The 14,271-nt window shown below is 35.4% G+C and overlaps 1 protein-coding gene across 7 annotated transcripts in view; it reads left to right on the top strand.

Moving 5' to 3' along the window:
• The window catches only part of LOC143240310 (eye-specific diacylglycerol kinase-like), a 224,429-nt gene that overhangs the window by 153,482 nt on the left and 56,676 nt on the right, over nt 1-14,271 (top strand). For all 7 annotated transcript variants that reach the window (XM_076482547.1, XM_076482549.1, XM_076482550.1 and 4 more), the window contains 2 exons: nt 10,872-10,949; nt 11,464-11,517. In XM_076482547.1, the coding sequence (XP_076338662.1) occupies nt 10,872-10,949; nt 11,464-11,517 (132 nt within the window). The remainder of the gene's footprint in view (nt 1-10,871; nt 10,950-11,463; nt 11,518-14,271) is intronic.

Genomic DNA, 14,271 nt, shown 5'->3' with positions numbered 1-14,271 from the left:
GTGTTTCGAGTCGGTTATTTTCACCGAACGTTGTTTTAGGTAAAAACATAGTTACTCAGTACGATAAAATATGTAGACCACAACGTTAGTGAACCCTAGAAAAAAGGATAAAAAAATGTAAGGCTTAAGTATTGAGTTTATTATTAAATTCACATGAATGTTTCTGTGTTTTAATTATCACTACTTCGCCCATGTTGATGGACCTTCAAATTTTGTGTGGAGTTTCATTGGGTCCATAGGGAGATACATTAATATTTTCAGTTTTGCGTTTTTCAGTTTTTATTGGTACTTTTGTGTATTTTACAATTACATATATGAGGAATAACTTTTCATATCTTATGTTCACCTTTCATCGATCATGAATTTACATTAAATTCCGTTCAGGGGATGGATATTCCAGCAAGTTATTAATAAACTGCTTAACAAGTTGTCAAATGTACAAGCGAACGAAAGCTAAGAAAATTATTTTAGTTTTATGTAAAAGATCCAGGATTTTAGCGTTATCAGTCACTTGGCTTACATCTAATTCTTTACAGTCGGCATGGCCTTTCTCGTTTGTATTTATCAGATGGGCAATGACACAGTTTGGCTGGAAGATATATTTTATCCAGGCGATTTTTTCAGCACTGGGAATCAGCATATATGGTAACGTTGTGGTGTTTAGTATTAAACCCTTAATTCTTATACAAACTGATTTGCTCGAAGATGTGGCGGATGAAGGTAACTTGGATCACATATATTATTTTCGTTTCATTTCACTTTACAGCTTTTACAGTAAGATTAGTTTTTAGAAAAGGTGCGACGTTTTGATTACTGTTGGTAATAATGATCGCACCTGTTCTAAAAACTAATCTCACTTACTGTAAAAGTTTGTTTTTTCTCCATTGGAATTAAGTACAAAAAGCTATGTATACTCTGCCCGCACGGGTATCGAAACCCTGTTTCTAGCGGTGAGAGTCCACAGACATCTCGCTCTGACACTAGAGGGCGCTGTAAGTTATGTATCGGTAAGTAAATCCAAAACGAAACTGTCATCTGTTGTTTGAAATAATAGTACTGTTGATTCATTTTGTACAAATCATTGTTGACGAGATTTATTATGTTTTTCAAAGTATTTTCATCATTTCTGGTCCTGACATGCGCTTTCCCATTTTCGATTGAAACTTCACGTGCCATATGACATTTCTTGACATAACTGTATGATGACTCTTTAACATTAATGTAAGTTTGTAAACCATTCAACAATGTTGCAAAACGTTAGTGATTCCATAACAACGAAAGTGTCTTAATTTCATTGAATAATGTAGTCTTACATGAAATCACGTGATTGGCTGGAATGAACAAGCTATACTTTCATTCATTGGCTGATACGTATAACGTGGATTTGTTTCTGCAGGCAACACGTATGCATCACAGAGTAAAATATTTTTACGTTTCATAACAAGACCAAAGACGAATCTGGATACTAGCTTAAATAATAGTTTTTATCACAAAATATTTAATATCGTATTTAAGTGTTTATCACTTCTCGTAATGGTAAACAAATACTGAAGACTGGAGCTGTTTAAAGATGGGATTCAAATTACAAAAATGTATGTAAAATACAAAAAAAAAAAAAATTAAACTAATCTTCCACAAGCTGTTGTAAACAAGAATCCATAAACATAGGAAAACAAGGATGGGTGAATGTACAAGTTTGTTTATACAAATATACCCATTGTTTTAATCTTGTCGAAGCGTTGTACATTTATAAGAGTTTTCTTTATTATCCCTTTAACCCATCCCCAAACTTTTATACCCTTTGGTAGATCCGTTACAGTTGAAACACATTACGTGGTATTTATTTTTGGTCATTATTTGTAGGTGAAAATTACGATATTGTAAACCCTTTTCCTATGAATAGAATAATAAAACCACCAGATTGATTTTAGTTCGAGTGGCAGCTATAAGTATGAGATTGATGATATGACATTTATTCTAAAAGAACGAAATGCAAAATCAAGTCCACCGCTGGGACGACGATAAGTCTTCAGATTTGCAACGCTAAATTCAGGGGTTCGATTCTCCCCGGAAGACACAGCAGGTAGCACGATGTGGCTTTCCTATAAGAAAACGCATTCAAAGTCAAATTATATACATTTCAGAAGAATATGAGAATTGTTTAAAAGCTTTGTGCTTTTAACATGAAACTAACACCATAAAAAATAGAATATTTAATTTTAGCTCCAGATAAGGCTTAATCATAACACGTGACTTGAAATTACTTTATAATATTTTTGTTATGGTTGTATATCATCTGTAGCTTTCTACTGTCCCGTTAATGTATCTCTAGTGGTTGCCTAATAGAGGAACCTTTTTATGTCATCGCAGCTAAACGGTACTTTTCTTAGAGTGTAATGTGTGATACAAGTTTATTTTACATCCAACTGAAGGGATTATTAGCTTACTGATGAGGAAGGTCAAGTCCCAGATGGTCTAGAATCTTCATTTATCAACATTAATGACATTAGGTCTTCTGATAGGCTTTCCAGCCGTAATTTTCAGATCGCTGACGTTCAAATTTAAGCAGTTAGAATAAAATACGGAACGTTCTCTTGATGTTACTGCTTAATGATAATGGTTTCAAAAATATTATATATTCCCCCCACTCCAAGGAAATACAGAACTATCGTTGAAATGATTTTGTTCTTATTAAAATAATTTGTCCAAACAAATAGACATAATCGATTTTATGAGAGTTTTACGATTCTTCCAAAAATAATTGTCACGAATAACCAAGCGATTGTAGTAGTTATAAAAAATATTTAGTTGAATGACAACATTTTAGAACCAGGTGGATACCTGAGACCCCTTTATAGTGGGAAATATTTGAAACGCACATGCAAAACTGTTTTTAAAATACAGTGTATATAATACACCTAGTATAAAAACGAAAGTACGTGAATAAATTACCTTCTCCCCCTTCTCTCACGTGCATGTAGTAACGACAGAAAGTGTTCGTACCCCTGCGTCGTGAGTAGTTTTTTCCTCATAACTTAACAAGTATCACGATTAGGATAATGTAACTATAGTATATTATAAATATTATACCAACACACATCTACATAAATTTTTAAGTAAATTAAACGACAAATAAACTGTTTACAAATAACCAAACATAGGAGGGCAGAAAGTGTTCGGGCATCTACTTTAATGGTCAGTTGTGTAGCCTTTCAGGTGAATTACTTGGTGCAATCTCTCCTCATAGCCCTCCATGATCGTTTGACAGTAACTCGACTGGTATTTTCTTCCATTCTTTTTTACAGAAGGCCTCCAACTCTTGCAAGTTTTTCGGATGACGCTGATGAACCCTGGTCTTCAACTCATGCCAAACGTTTTCAATTGGGTTGAGATCGGGTGACTGTGATGGCCACTCCAGAACGCTTATATGGTTCCTCTGTAACATATTTCAATGTGTGCTTAGGGTCATTGTCGTTCTGGAAGATCCAACGACGCCCAAGATCCGAGCATCATTCTTGATATAAGTGCCTAATATATCAACGTACTCTTCTTTTTTCATGATTCCGTTGACGCTGTGAAGGCAGCCTAAACACCAGAAGAGCTGAAGGAACCCCATAGCATGATCGAGCCAACTCCGTGTTTTACTGTCGGGACGGTGTTCTTTGGAAGATTTCGTTCCCCCGTTCTTACGGAAAATATTGTGAACATCATTGTGGCTGAAAAGCTCGATTTTAGTCTCGTCTGACCAAAGAACACTCTTCCAATAGGTAAAGGGTTTATCTACATGCTTTCTTGCATACCTCAACTGTGCTTCTAAATGAACCGGCTTTAAATATGGAATTCTACAAGGACGGCATGCTTTGAACCCAGAAGAGCGTAACATGTTCGTAACTGTAGAGGTGCTTACTTCAACCCCAGTTTCCCTTACCAGTTTCTGTGTGTCATTATGTGTTAAACGAGGGTTTCTACTAACGTCTCTGAGAACCTTCCTCTTGGTTCTCTCTGGAATTTTGGTGGGGCATTCGAAACGAGGGAGGTCAGCAGTTGATCCTGTAAACTTAAACTTGGCAATTATGTTTTGAACAGTAGATTTCGGCACATGTGTAGCAATACCGGAAAGAGACACACGATACTTGTATTTTGCAATAATTCGGTTTTTCTTAAATCACTGGACAGTTGTTTCCTGTTCGCCATGATGACCAAGCAGATAATGACGGAGACGGCGCAAAATTGCCAGAAGTAAATTTTTTGCTGGCTAAATTCTAATAATTATGAACCCAATGTCTAGTTTTGGAATGATATAATATAGTTTATTTGCCAAACTAAACACAATTTTTACGGGAATATCAGTTTTTTCACACGTTCTGAACTGTACGAACACTTTCTGCTCCTCCTATTTTTTGTTATTTGCTTATGCATAAACAGTTTCTTTGTCGTTTAATTTACATAAAAATTTATGTAGATGTGTGTTAGTATAATAGCCTAATCGTGATATTTTTTAAGTTATGAGCAAAAAACTACTCGGGACGCAGGGGTACGAACACTTTCTGTCGTAACTGTATATATTTCTTTGTTAACTTTTCTTTTTTTGCATCACGTTAAATTCTAGTACATGTTGAATCAAACCTCTACTTTAGAAGATTAGACTGTAAAGAATGAAACACTGGAGGGCCATAATTTATTACCAGCTAGAATGGAACTTTTCTATTATAATACATTTATGATTTGTTGTTGTTTTAATATGACTTGTATGGAGTGTAGATGAATATTAAACTAGCTTCGTAATTTCTCCAAAGCTTTAATCGGAGATTCACCTCCAAACTACGTTTTTCCGAATTGAAGGAATTCCTTGCATTTTCTAATAGTACAAAGATATCCGAAATCTTACTTATCATAACATAGATATTATTTTCTTTGCTAATAATACACACTGCTACGTATTAAAACTTGAAATAGCCTGAAACTGAGTTAGATGATAATTTAAATTTAGAAGTTAATTAAATGTCGATATGTATTAAGTTTATGATATTTACTAACAAAACTGATGCACACAGTTTACTTTATTAATATTCATATATTTTAATATACAAACAGTAACACAATTTATTATAATGGTTATTACAAAAAATGATCTATGTACAAAAGTTGCACAAACTTACAATTTTGTTTGATTTTTTTTTATTTCGCGCAAAGCTACACGAGGGCTATCTGCGCTAGCCGTCCTTGATTTAGCACTGTAAGACCAGAGAGAAGGCAGCTAGTTATCACCATCCACCGCCAACTCTTGAGCTACTATTTTACTAACGAATAGTGAAATTGACCATAACATTATAACGCTCCTGCGGGTGAAAGGGCGAGCATGTTTGGTGTGACAGGGATTCGAACCCACGACCCTCAGATTACGAGTGGAGTGCCTTAACCACTTGGCCATGCCGAACTTACAAGTAATATTGAGTCTTCTGTCTGGTCTGGAACTGAATATTTTATTGACGAGTTACAATGAACCTATTAATTTTGAATTGATATGGTTATAATTAACTTTACGAAGAGCTAGTTTCGTCTGTGTCGAGTTTTCCGCCAATGGAGTTGTTTATTTTTTTCGTAAATATAGTAATGTCCCATATGAATCCACTGAAGTTAAATGGTTCGTTATCTTCGAAATCTATAAACGTTGCCGCACAAAACATCTGAGGTTCCCGATGAATAAGCGTTACCCATAATTGTAGCTTACGAGGTTTATAGTGTACGAACTGTAGCGAATCAATAATACATATACTCTTCAAAAAAAGAAACGCAAAAGGCAAAATTTGAAAAAATTGTTAACAAGTTTATTCCAGGTAGTTCTGTGTGACATGTGTGAAACTATGCACATTCACTGCTGAACATCCAAAGTCTGCAAAGGCGAAGTCCACGCTCACTAGTTGAAGTTTAAATCACTCAACGTCAATAACGAGTATGCCCCCCGTGAGCATCAATAACTGCTTGGCATCTCCTGCCCATGGAAGCGATGAGATGACGAATCACATCCTGTGGAATGGCTGTCCACTCAGCCTGCAAAGCTGCTACAAGCTGAGGTAGAGTCCGCGGTTGAGGTTGGCGCCGTCGCAGACGTCGGTCCAACTCGTCCCAAAGATGTTCGATGGGGTTTAAATCTGGTGATCTGGAGGGCCAGGGAAGAACGTTGATGTTGTGGTGTCTCAAGAAGACAGTGGTGAGTCGGGCTGTGTGAGGACGGGCGTTGTCATGTTGAAAAACGTCGTTGAAGTTCACCATGATGGGTTGCACATGGGGCCTAAGAATCTCGTCGTCGGTTGCGTACGGTCTGATCGGAAATCCTACGCAGCCCTGGTATGGTTAAGGCAGTAGACGTCGCAGTGGTGGTCCTATCCCGAAGGTGACGTAACCAGATGTAGCGATCTTGTGCGGGCGTGGTCACACGGGGTCTGTCAGATCGTGGACGGTCACGAGTTGATCCATGTTGTTGGTGACGATTCCATAGCCTTGTGATGGTGCTTGGGTGGACATTCACAGCTCTGGCAACATCTGATCGAGATTCGCCTGCTTCCAAGCTACCAATGACGTTGTTGCGTTGTGCTTCAGTCAGTCTTGGCGTAACTGTATTGCGCGTCGGTGGCTTAACACTGAGCTATGGAAACCGAGAACCCGTCACTTTTATAGGGATTTTGCACATGTTGCACTTGCAGAACATGCAGATCTCTCAAACAAATTTATTGGACACGAATGCGTTTTGACGAAATATCCGATGTTTTCCTCCGTTTTCAAAGTGCACAACTTTTATTGTCATTTTGGTCCGACAATCAGTGCCTTAACACGTGTAACATCACATACTCTGAGCTTGTAACGTTATTACATATATTTCTCTTTAAAATAACAAAAATATCCCTTTTGCGTTTCTTTTTTTGAAGAGTATATATATATATACTGTTTCTTGGCGCCTCACGTTTGTTATATTTATAGACGTGAGGACGGTTCCTCGAAACTTCAACTTAGAAAACAATTTAGACGATACACTAATCTTTTCGTACACGTATATTGTTGGTTCTCACACTCGAGAATCTTCTACACTTTTAGTGAATAGGCGGGAGTTTCACAATACATATTTAACGGTATAAGATAGTTGCGTTTCTAAATATATGTTTAACTAAAACTAACATCGATTTATTTGTTTGTTTTGAATTTTGCGCAAAGCTACACGAGGGCTATCTGCGCTAGCCGTCCCCAATTTAGCAGTGTAGGAACTAGAAGGAAGACAGTTAGTCATCACCACCCACCGAACAACAATAGTGAGATTGAACGTCACATTATGACACTCCCACGGCTGAAAGAGCAAGCATGTTTGGTGCGACGAGAATTCGAACCGTCAGATTACGAGTCGAACGCCTTAACACACCCTGCCGCTCTAACATCGATAACAAAATAGATGTGTAATAGTATATTCATCACAACACGTACTCCAAATCTGACACATCTTAACGCCGCAGATATTGTTTTCCTATCTAACAATACAAATATATTTGAAATCTGACACACCCTAATAGAAGCAACTCTATTGTAACCCTCAGTAGTAAAGATACTTTAGAAGAGCAAGTGAACCAACCAGACAGAAATGACCTTAGTACTTTGAGAAAATGTTACTTGAGACTTGTAAAAGTGGAATATTATAGAACAGGCCCGGCATGGCCAGGTGGTTAAGGCACTCGACTTGTATTCGGAAGGTCGCGGCTTCGAATCGCCGTCGCATCAAATGTTCTCGTCCTTTCAGCCGTGTGGGCGTTATAATGTTACGATCAATCTTACTGTTCGTTAGTAAAAGAGTAGCCCAAGAGTTGGCGGTGGGTGGTGATTACTAGCTGCTATCCTTCTAGTCTCACAATGCTAAATTAGGGATGGCTAGCGCAGATAGCCCTCGTGTAGCTTTGTGTGAAATTCAAAAAACAAAGAAACGTTACGAATTAAGAGTAACAAATATTTTTAATTTTACTTAATCTCGTTAATGCATAGGCATTTAATTATTGGTGCAATGACGTAATATTTCTGTAATTACAAAATCTCATGCGTTCCAATTGTTCTTCAAGATTTACTTACGAGCTCTATTTTGATATTATTTCGCAACAAAAATGGCAGCTAATCGTAAAAGAAAAGTTGACGACGAAAACCGGCAGTTTCATGATGATTGGACTGCGCAATACTGTTTTGTTCAACAACAGAAGAACGTGATTTGTCTGCTGTGTCATTTGACAGTAGCAGTGGCGAAGGTATCCAATATAAAATCATCATTATGAGTCGAAGCATAAAGATTTCCACAACGTTGTCGGTGATGAACGAACAGCTCGAATTGAATCTCTGCGGCGGTCGCTGAATCATCAGCATAACGTTTTCTCAAAGCAGTCAGCAGATTTAGGTGCAGCATGTGAGGTCAGTTATGATATTTCGTTGATGATAGCGAAATCTGGCTGACCGTTCACTGATAGTGATTTTGTCAAGCAGCTGTGATTACCGTATCGGAAAAGTTGTGTCCGGAAGCAGTTCGCAAGCTACAGACGGTGGCTTTGAATCGTATGACAGTTCAACGAAGAATTTCACACCTCTCAGCAGACATGACAAGGCAGCTTACAAATAAAGCAGCCAACTTTGTCTACTTTTCTTTGGCAGCAGACGAGTCAACTGACATCAGTTCAACACCACAGCCACTAGTTTTTGTTCGTGGTGTGTCGTCATCATTTAATATTACAGAGGAACTAATCGACATGGGTTGCATGAAAGATTAGACAACTGGGTCTGCTCTATTTGAGGAGACAGTACAACTGTGTAGTAGTATTTCATTGGATTTCACGAAACTGGTAAGTGTGACAACTGATGGAGCACCAGCCATGACCGTAGAAATTAGCGGGCTGGTAGCATTGTTGATGAAGCATCGAGGAAAGCAGAACAGACAGTTGGTGAAGTTGCACTGTATTATTCACCAACAGAACCTGTGCAGTAAAGAACTTGGTTTTCAGGCACTGATGGCATTAGTGATGAAAATCATTAATTTCATCAAATCACGAGGGCTCAATCACAGTCAGTTTCGAAGTCTTATTGAAGAAATTGATTCAGACTATGATGACCTCGTGTATCTCTGTGAACTACGCTGGCTGAGTCGAGGGAAGATGCTCAGATATTTATGGGAGTTGATTGATGAAGTGATAGAATTCCTTAGAAGCAAGAACAAAGACACAGAAGTGATTCCCATGGCTGATCCAGCATGGCAAGCTGATTTGACCTTTATGGTCAACATGACACAACACTTGAATGATCTGAATTTGAAGTTGCAAGGCAAAAATCAGCTTGTCTGTCAGCTTGCAAATCACGTCTCAGCTTTCAGGACAAAGTTGCAATTGTTCCGGCAGCAAGCAGCATCAGGCAACTTCGTGCACTTTCCCACTTTTCAGTCACAGCTACAGAAGAATCAAGGACATTGACACAAAAGTTTATGTTGGGAAGCTAGATACCTTGATTCAATCCTTCAACTCACGGTTTCATTACTTTGACCAATGTAGATTGTTGATGAAACTTTTTGCTGATCTGTTCAGTGTGTCAATGGATGACTTGTCAGCAGAATATCAGCTCGAACTTACTCGAAGTTCAGTCAACATTAGTAAGCTAATACTGATGGACAAAGATTGACGAGGATGAAAAATTTTCTTCATTTTTATCAGAAATTAGTTGTTTCCTTAAACTTATCCAAAACAGTTAAGGAACCATACTAGGAATACTTTGTTAATTAAACTTAAGCCTGAAGCCACTAATATTATGCCACGAGTTCTTTTCAGTAGTAAGAACTCTCAGTGAAAGTAGGCATTGAATTGATTATTACCTCAAATCCTGCTAAGTTTCATCCACGAGAAATTGGAAGTTTTTGTTAAGAGTTTCAAATTCCCTCCATTGTTGGAGTTGCCGGATAATTTCATTTCATTATTTTTTTGACCTGATGAGTATACAGAGTTCCTCTTGCTGACTTACTCGCGATATGTAGAACAAAACTAGTTGTTGTTGCAAGTCGGACTTCATTCTTCTCTCTTCATAATTTACATTTTAAACCTTATTGCTGTTCTACTTTTTACACTATTTCAACTTTGTTCGCGAGATTATAAGGTATATTGATGGTTTATAAATATTGTCTTCTGGTTAAAAACAGTAAATTAGCTTCAGAGTCACGTTTTGAACATTCTTATAGAATAAATAGGTAAAAATACTCGAGATGTCGTACCAGAGCGGTGGACATTCTCGTTAACGGGTCTGGTAATATTTAGAAAGATCAAAATTATTTGAAAGTTAATCTTGAAAACAAACTAGATCCAGAAAATACTGGGTAAAATAAAATAGTTTCGAAATAAACTACTTCTTTTTATTGTACTTGTATTTAAAACGTAAAGAAAGCTTCTAGGTTTGGACATATGTGAAATCATTAATTGCAAATTTCAATTTTACAGATAAAAATAACATTAAAGGTCTGTGGATTTTCAATGTTAAAATTAGGGGTTCGATTACTCTCGATGGTCTCAGCAGATAGCCCGATGCTGCTTTGCTGCAAGAAAAACAGACTTTAACCACTTGTTTAAACATGTTACTGACTTTAATGAACGACACACCTCTGCTGTAATACTCTTCAAAATTGAAAGCTGCTAAGAAACTAAAATTAAGACAAAATATTTTATTTGTAGTAGTTGAGATACTGTAGAAAATTTATATGCATCTTTTACCGTTTCTTTTTACCTAACATTGTGTGAGCCAGCTGTTCATAAGTTTCTTTGTTTCCCCTGAAGGTGGAGCTTGATTTATTCATTTTATTTAATTTTTCTTTCCGATAGAAACAGGGACCCCGGATGAAATGCTCTGCTTGCAAAGTAACTGCCCATACTGGTTGTATCAACATTCTACCAGAAAAGGTAGGGCAAAGTTTGGATATGATACGATGTGTTTGTTGTTAGATAAAGCAAAATGAAAGTAGTTCTAGAAAATCTCAGTGACTCCCATAAACTTGCTGTTTCTTTTACTAGCTGGGCTGAAAAATAAACAACTACTTATTTAAAACGTTTATAATTTTCTTCTGAACACTCTGATACGGTTGAGGATGACTAACATGTTTGCACACTTTTAGAATTTTGGAATCTCTCGGTTTTGTAATGAAAGTTGAAAAGACACGAATCCTAAAAATAGATAATTCTGTGGTGGAAATAACATTTCATTTCTAGTTCAACCGCAAAGAAGGTTTAACACTGGTTGACCTGAAAGCGTGTAAATGATTGTAAATCATAAAGATGTGGAAAATTAGAAGAGTTACGATTAGTGAGATGCTAAAAAAAAATAGAATAAAAATAATTTTATCGGCTGTTAGAAAATTAGATCAGCCATCGTGTTTTGACAGGGATATAATTTACAATGTCTTGTTACTTCACACAGAACTTACAGTGCAAGCCCACGTTCAAGGATGTTGGAATTCGGCAGTACCGCGAGGTAAGTGTATATCTGCGACTCTTCTTATTTTTGTGATTTGTTGAAATACAGCAAAAATCAGTGAATTTTGCACAAAGATTCACGAGGAATATCTGCGACAACCATCCCTAATTTAGCAGTAAAAACCAGACGGAAGGAACTGTCTTTTTACAATATCTAACAAGTAACAAGGAAATACGGTTATGAAAAGATCTGGTTATATTAAAGTTTCAATGTTTCTCAGCATATACTGAGAGTTACAAATCTTCTCTGCATAGAGCAACAATAAGTAGGCCTTCTTAAATTTTTTTACTTAAGAATAAATTTATTTTTACATCTGATTGTACAATATTAATTTGGGTATTAAATCATGAAGACAATGGAGACTACTGAGGATTATTAGTACCACTTAATAAATTAAAATAGAGAAAAAAGGATTTCGTGACACTATTAAGATACCACAAAGTTTTATAGGTACATGGTTTAAGTAATTTTGATTATATAATTCCGTTACAAGTTTAACTCTTGTACCTAAATCAAAAAAATATTTTTTGTAAAAGGAAAAAAAAAACTGGATTGTCTTTTGTTCTTGGGCATAATTTTGAGCAAATATGTGATTTACATAATTTTCAGATTATGAGAGACTTTAAATTGCTTTTTTTTTTCCTCCTGGAAAATAAAATTTCCACGTAGATATTTTTATAGCGTGTAAAATTCAAGATATTTTCATTCATTCTGCAAGACTGTTATTCTATTATTGCTACGAAGAACTTGAAATTATTGTAGAAATTAAAGATAATGATTCATTGGGGCTCATTACAAAAAGCGAAATCTGCTACATTTACTACGTTCGTACTGCCATTACTGCAGTTAATTATCCAAGCTTTAGAGAAATAAAAACCTAATACATTTATTTACTTGTGATTATAAGACACGCAAAGAGGAATATTTAATGAAGATGAGTAGCTTAAGATAATGCTGTAGTTTTTGTTTATCAACTAAGAATATCCAGATGCAGAATGCTCATTATTTGGGGATGACTTATTAGCTGTTGGATATTCGATATTCAAGGGATTTTCTTTCAATGCATAGTGAATAAACTCTCTAAGGCACCTGGTTGTTGCGACAGACTTAGTGTTTTGACAAGACAAACAAAAAGTATTTGAAACTTACTTTAACCTTTGCGCAAAAATTCGATAATAAACAAACGAACAATCGTTCATCTCAGTTGCTCCAGTACTAAAGCAGCTGTTCCCACGCGAATGATAGTTAAGAAACATAACAGGAAATCCACGGTTTTTATTTCCAAACAAAGTGATTTGTTTTAAAACTTTTTCGTCGTAATCGTAAGCAGCTTATTTCCAACTGTTGTTTCCTTGTTTAAAAATTATAGCTTATAACAGCTGGCCAAATCTGAAATTATATTAACTGGAAGCAATAACTTGGGAGACACTCAATTTTAGGGGCAACTCTCCCTTCCCTGATAGCTCCGATGTTGGCGTATAATGCTTATTCAACTGATGAATTGTGAACAAAACCGATTTGTAATAGTATACGATTTTCAATATTATTTTATTAGGATAAATATATATATATATATATATAACCAGTCATTTTAAAACAGGACTCTTAGAACATTAGTATTCGTGTATCATTAACATTTTGTCGTCAAAAGTAATTTAGTTATGTGGTTCAGTACTCAAAATAATAACTTATGAAGTTATTCTGTACAGCAGTCTGACTAGGAATACCATAAATCAATACACAATAAAACTCAAACCGTTAACGGTTTCACACAGCAAAAAAAAAAAAAAAAAAGCATTGAATTCAGAAGTTGATAACCTTGGTGCCACCAGTTCTCATACCATGACAGTATTCAAAATATTAATATTTAATATTAATATAAGTATTAACATATAATTAATTATAATGTAGTCAATATAACATGATAGTATTACATTCAAAACATTAATATTTAACACTCCTACGAAAAGTGGGGCCTAATAGGCCCCAGAGCAACTTGAAAGGTCATTAATATTAGGCTAATAATTTTGTATTTAAATGAAATTGCCATTTAAATACATTAATGAATCGATTAACGAGATTCCCACTGTCCCTATCTACTATCTAGCGAAACCACAGCCAGGAAACGGGCTTGGAGAAATCAGGACTAGAAACGTCTTTTCGTAGGAGTGTTAATATTAATATAATTATTAATATATAATTAATTAAAAAATTGTAAGACAAATATAACATGATAGTATTACATTCAAACATTAATATTTAATATTAATATATAATTAATTAATAATGACAAGACAAATATAACATTATAGTATTATATTGAAAATATTATTTAATATTAATATATAATTAATTAATATGACAAGACAAATATAACATTATAGTATTACATTCAAAATATTAGTATTTAATATTAGATAATTTTATATTTTTAATTGAAATTTTTAGATATTATTTATATGTACTTGTGGAAATTTCTTTTCTGTACCTTACTCTTATTTCTTCCTTCTGGTCAGCACGTTCTTCGCATCGATTTTTGTTGTGAGTAATTTATATTGCTGCATTTAGAAATTGTCCTTGCCATCTTTTCTATTACCTGTATCATTTATTTTTTATGCTAATTCTTTTTGAAAAGCATTTTAATGTTTCATTTTACAGTGTTTAGTTTTCTTATCAAGAGTATTGCTAAGAGAGACTACTGTTTCAGGATTCATTAAAAATATCTTCTGTAACATAAACGATTAAATTTTC

The sequence above is a fragment of the Tachypleus tridentatus genome, chromosome 13, assembly GCF_004210375.1.
Source record: "Tachypleus tridentatus isolate NWPU-2018 chromosome 13, ASM421037v1, whole genome shotgun sequence".
Lineage (NCBI taxonomy): Eukaryota > Metazoa > Arthropoda > Merostomata > Xiphosura > Limulidae > Tachypleus > Tachypleus tridentatus.
Note: the sequence above shows the minus strand (reverse complement) of the source record. Positions and strands in the feature narration are given on the sequence as shown.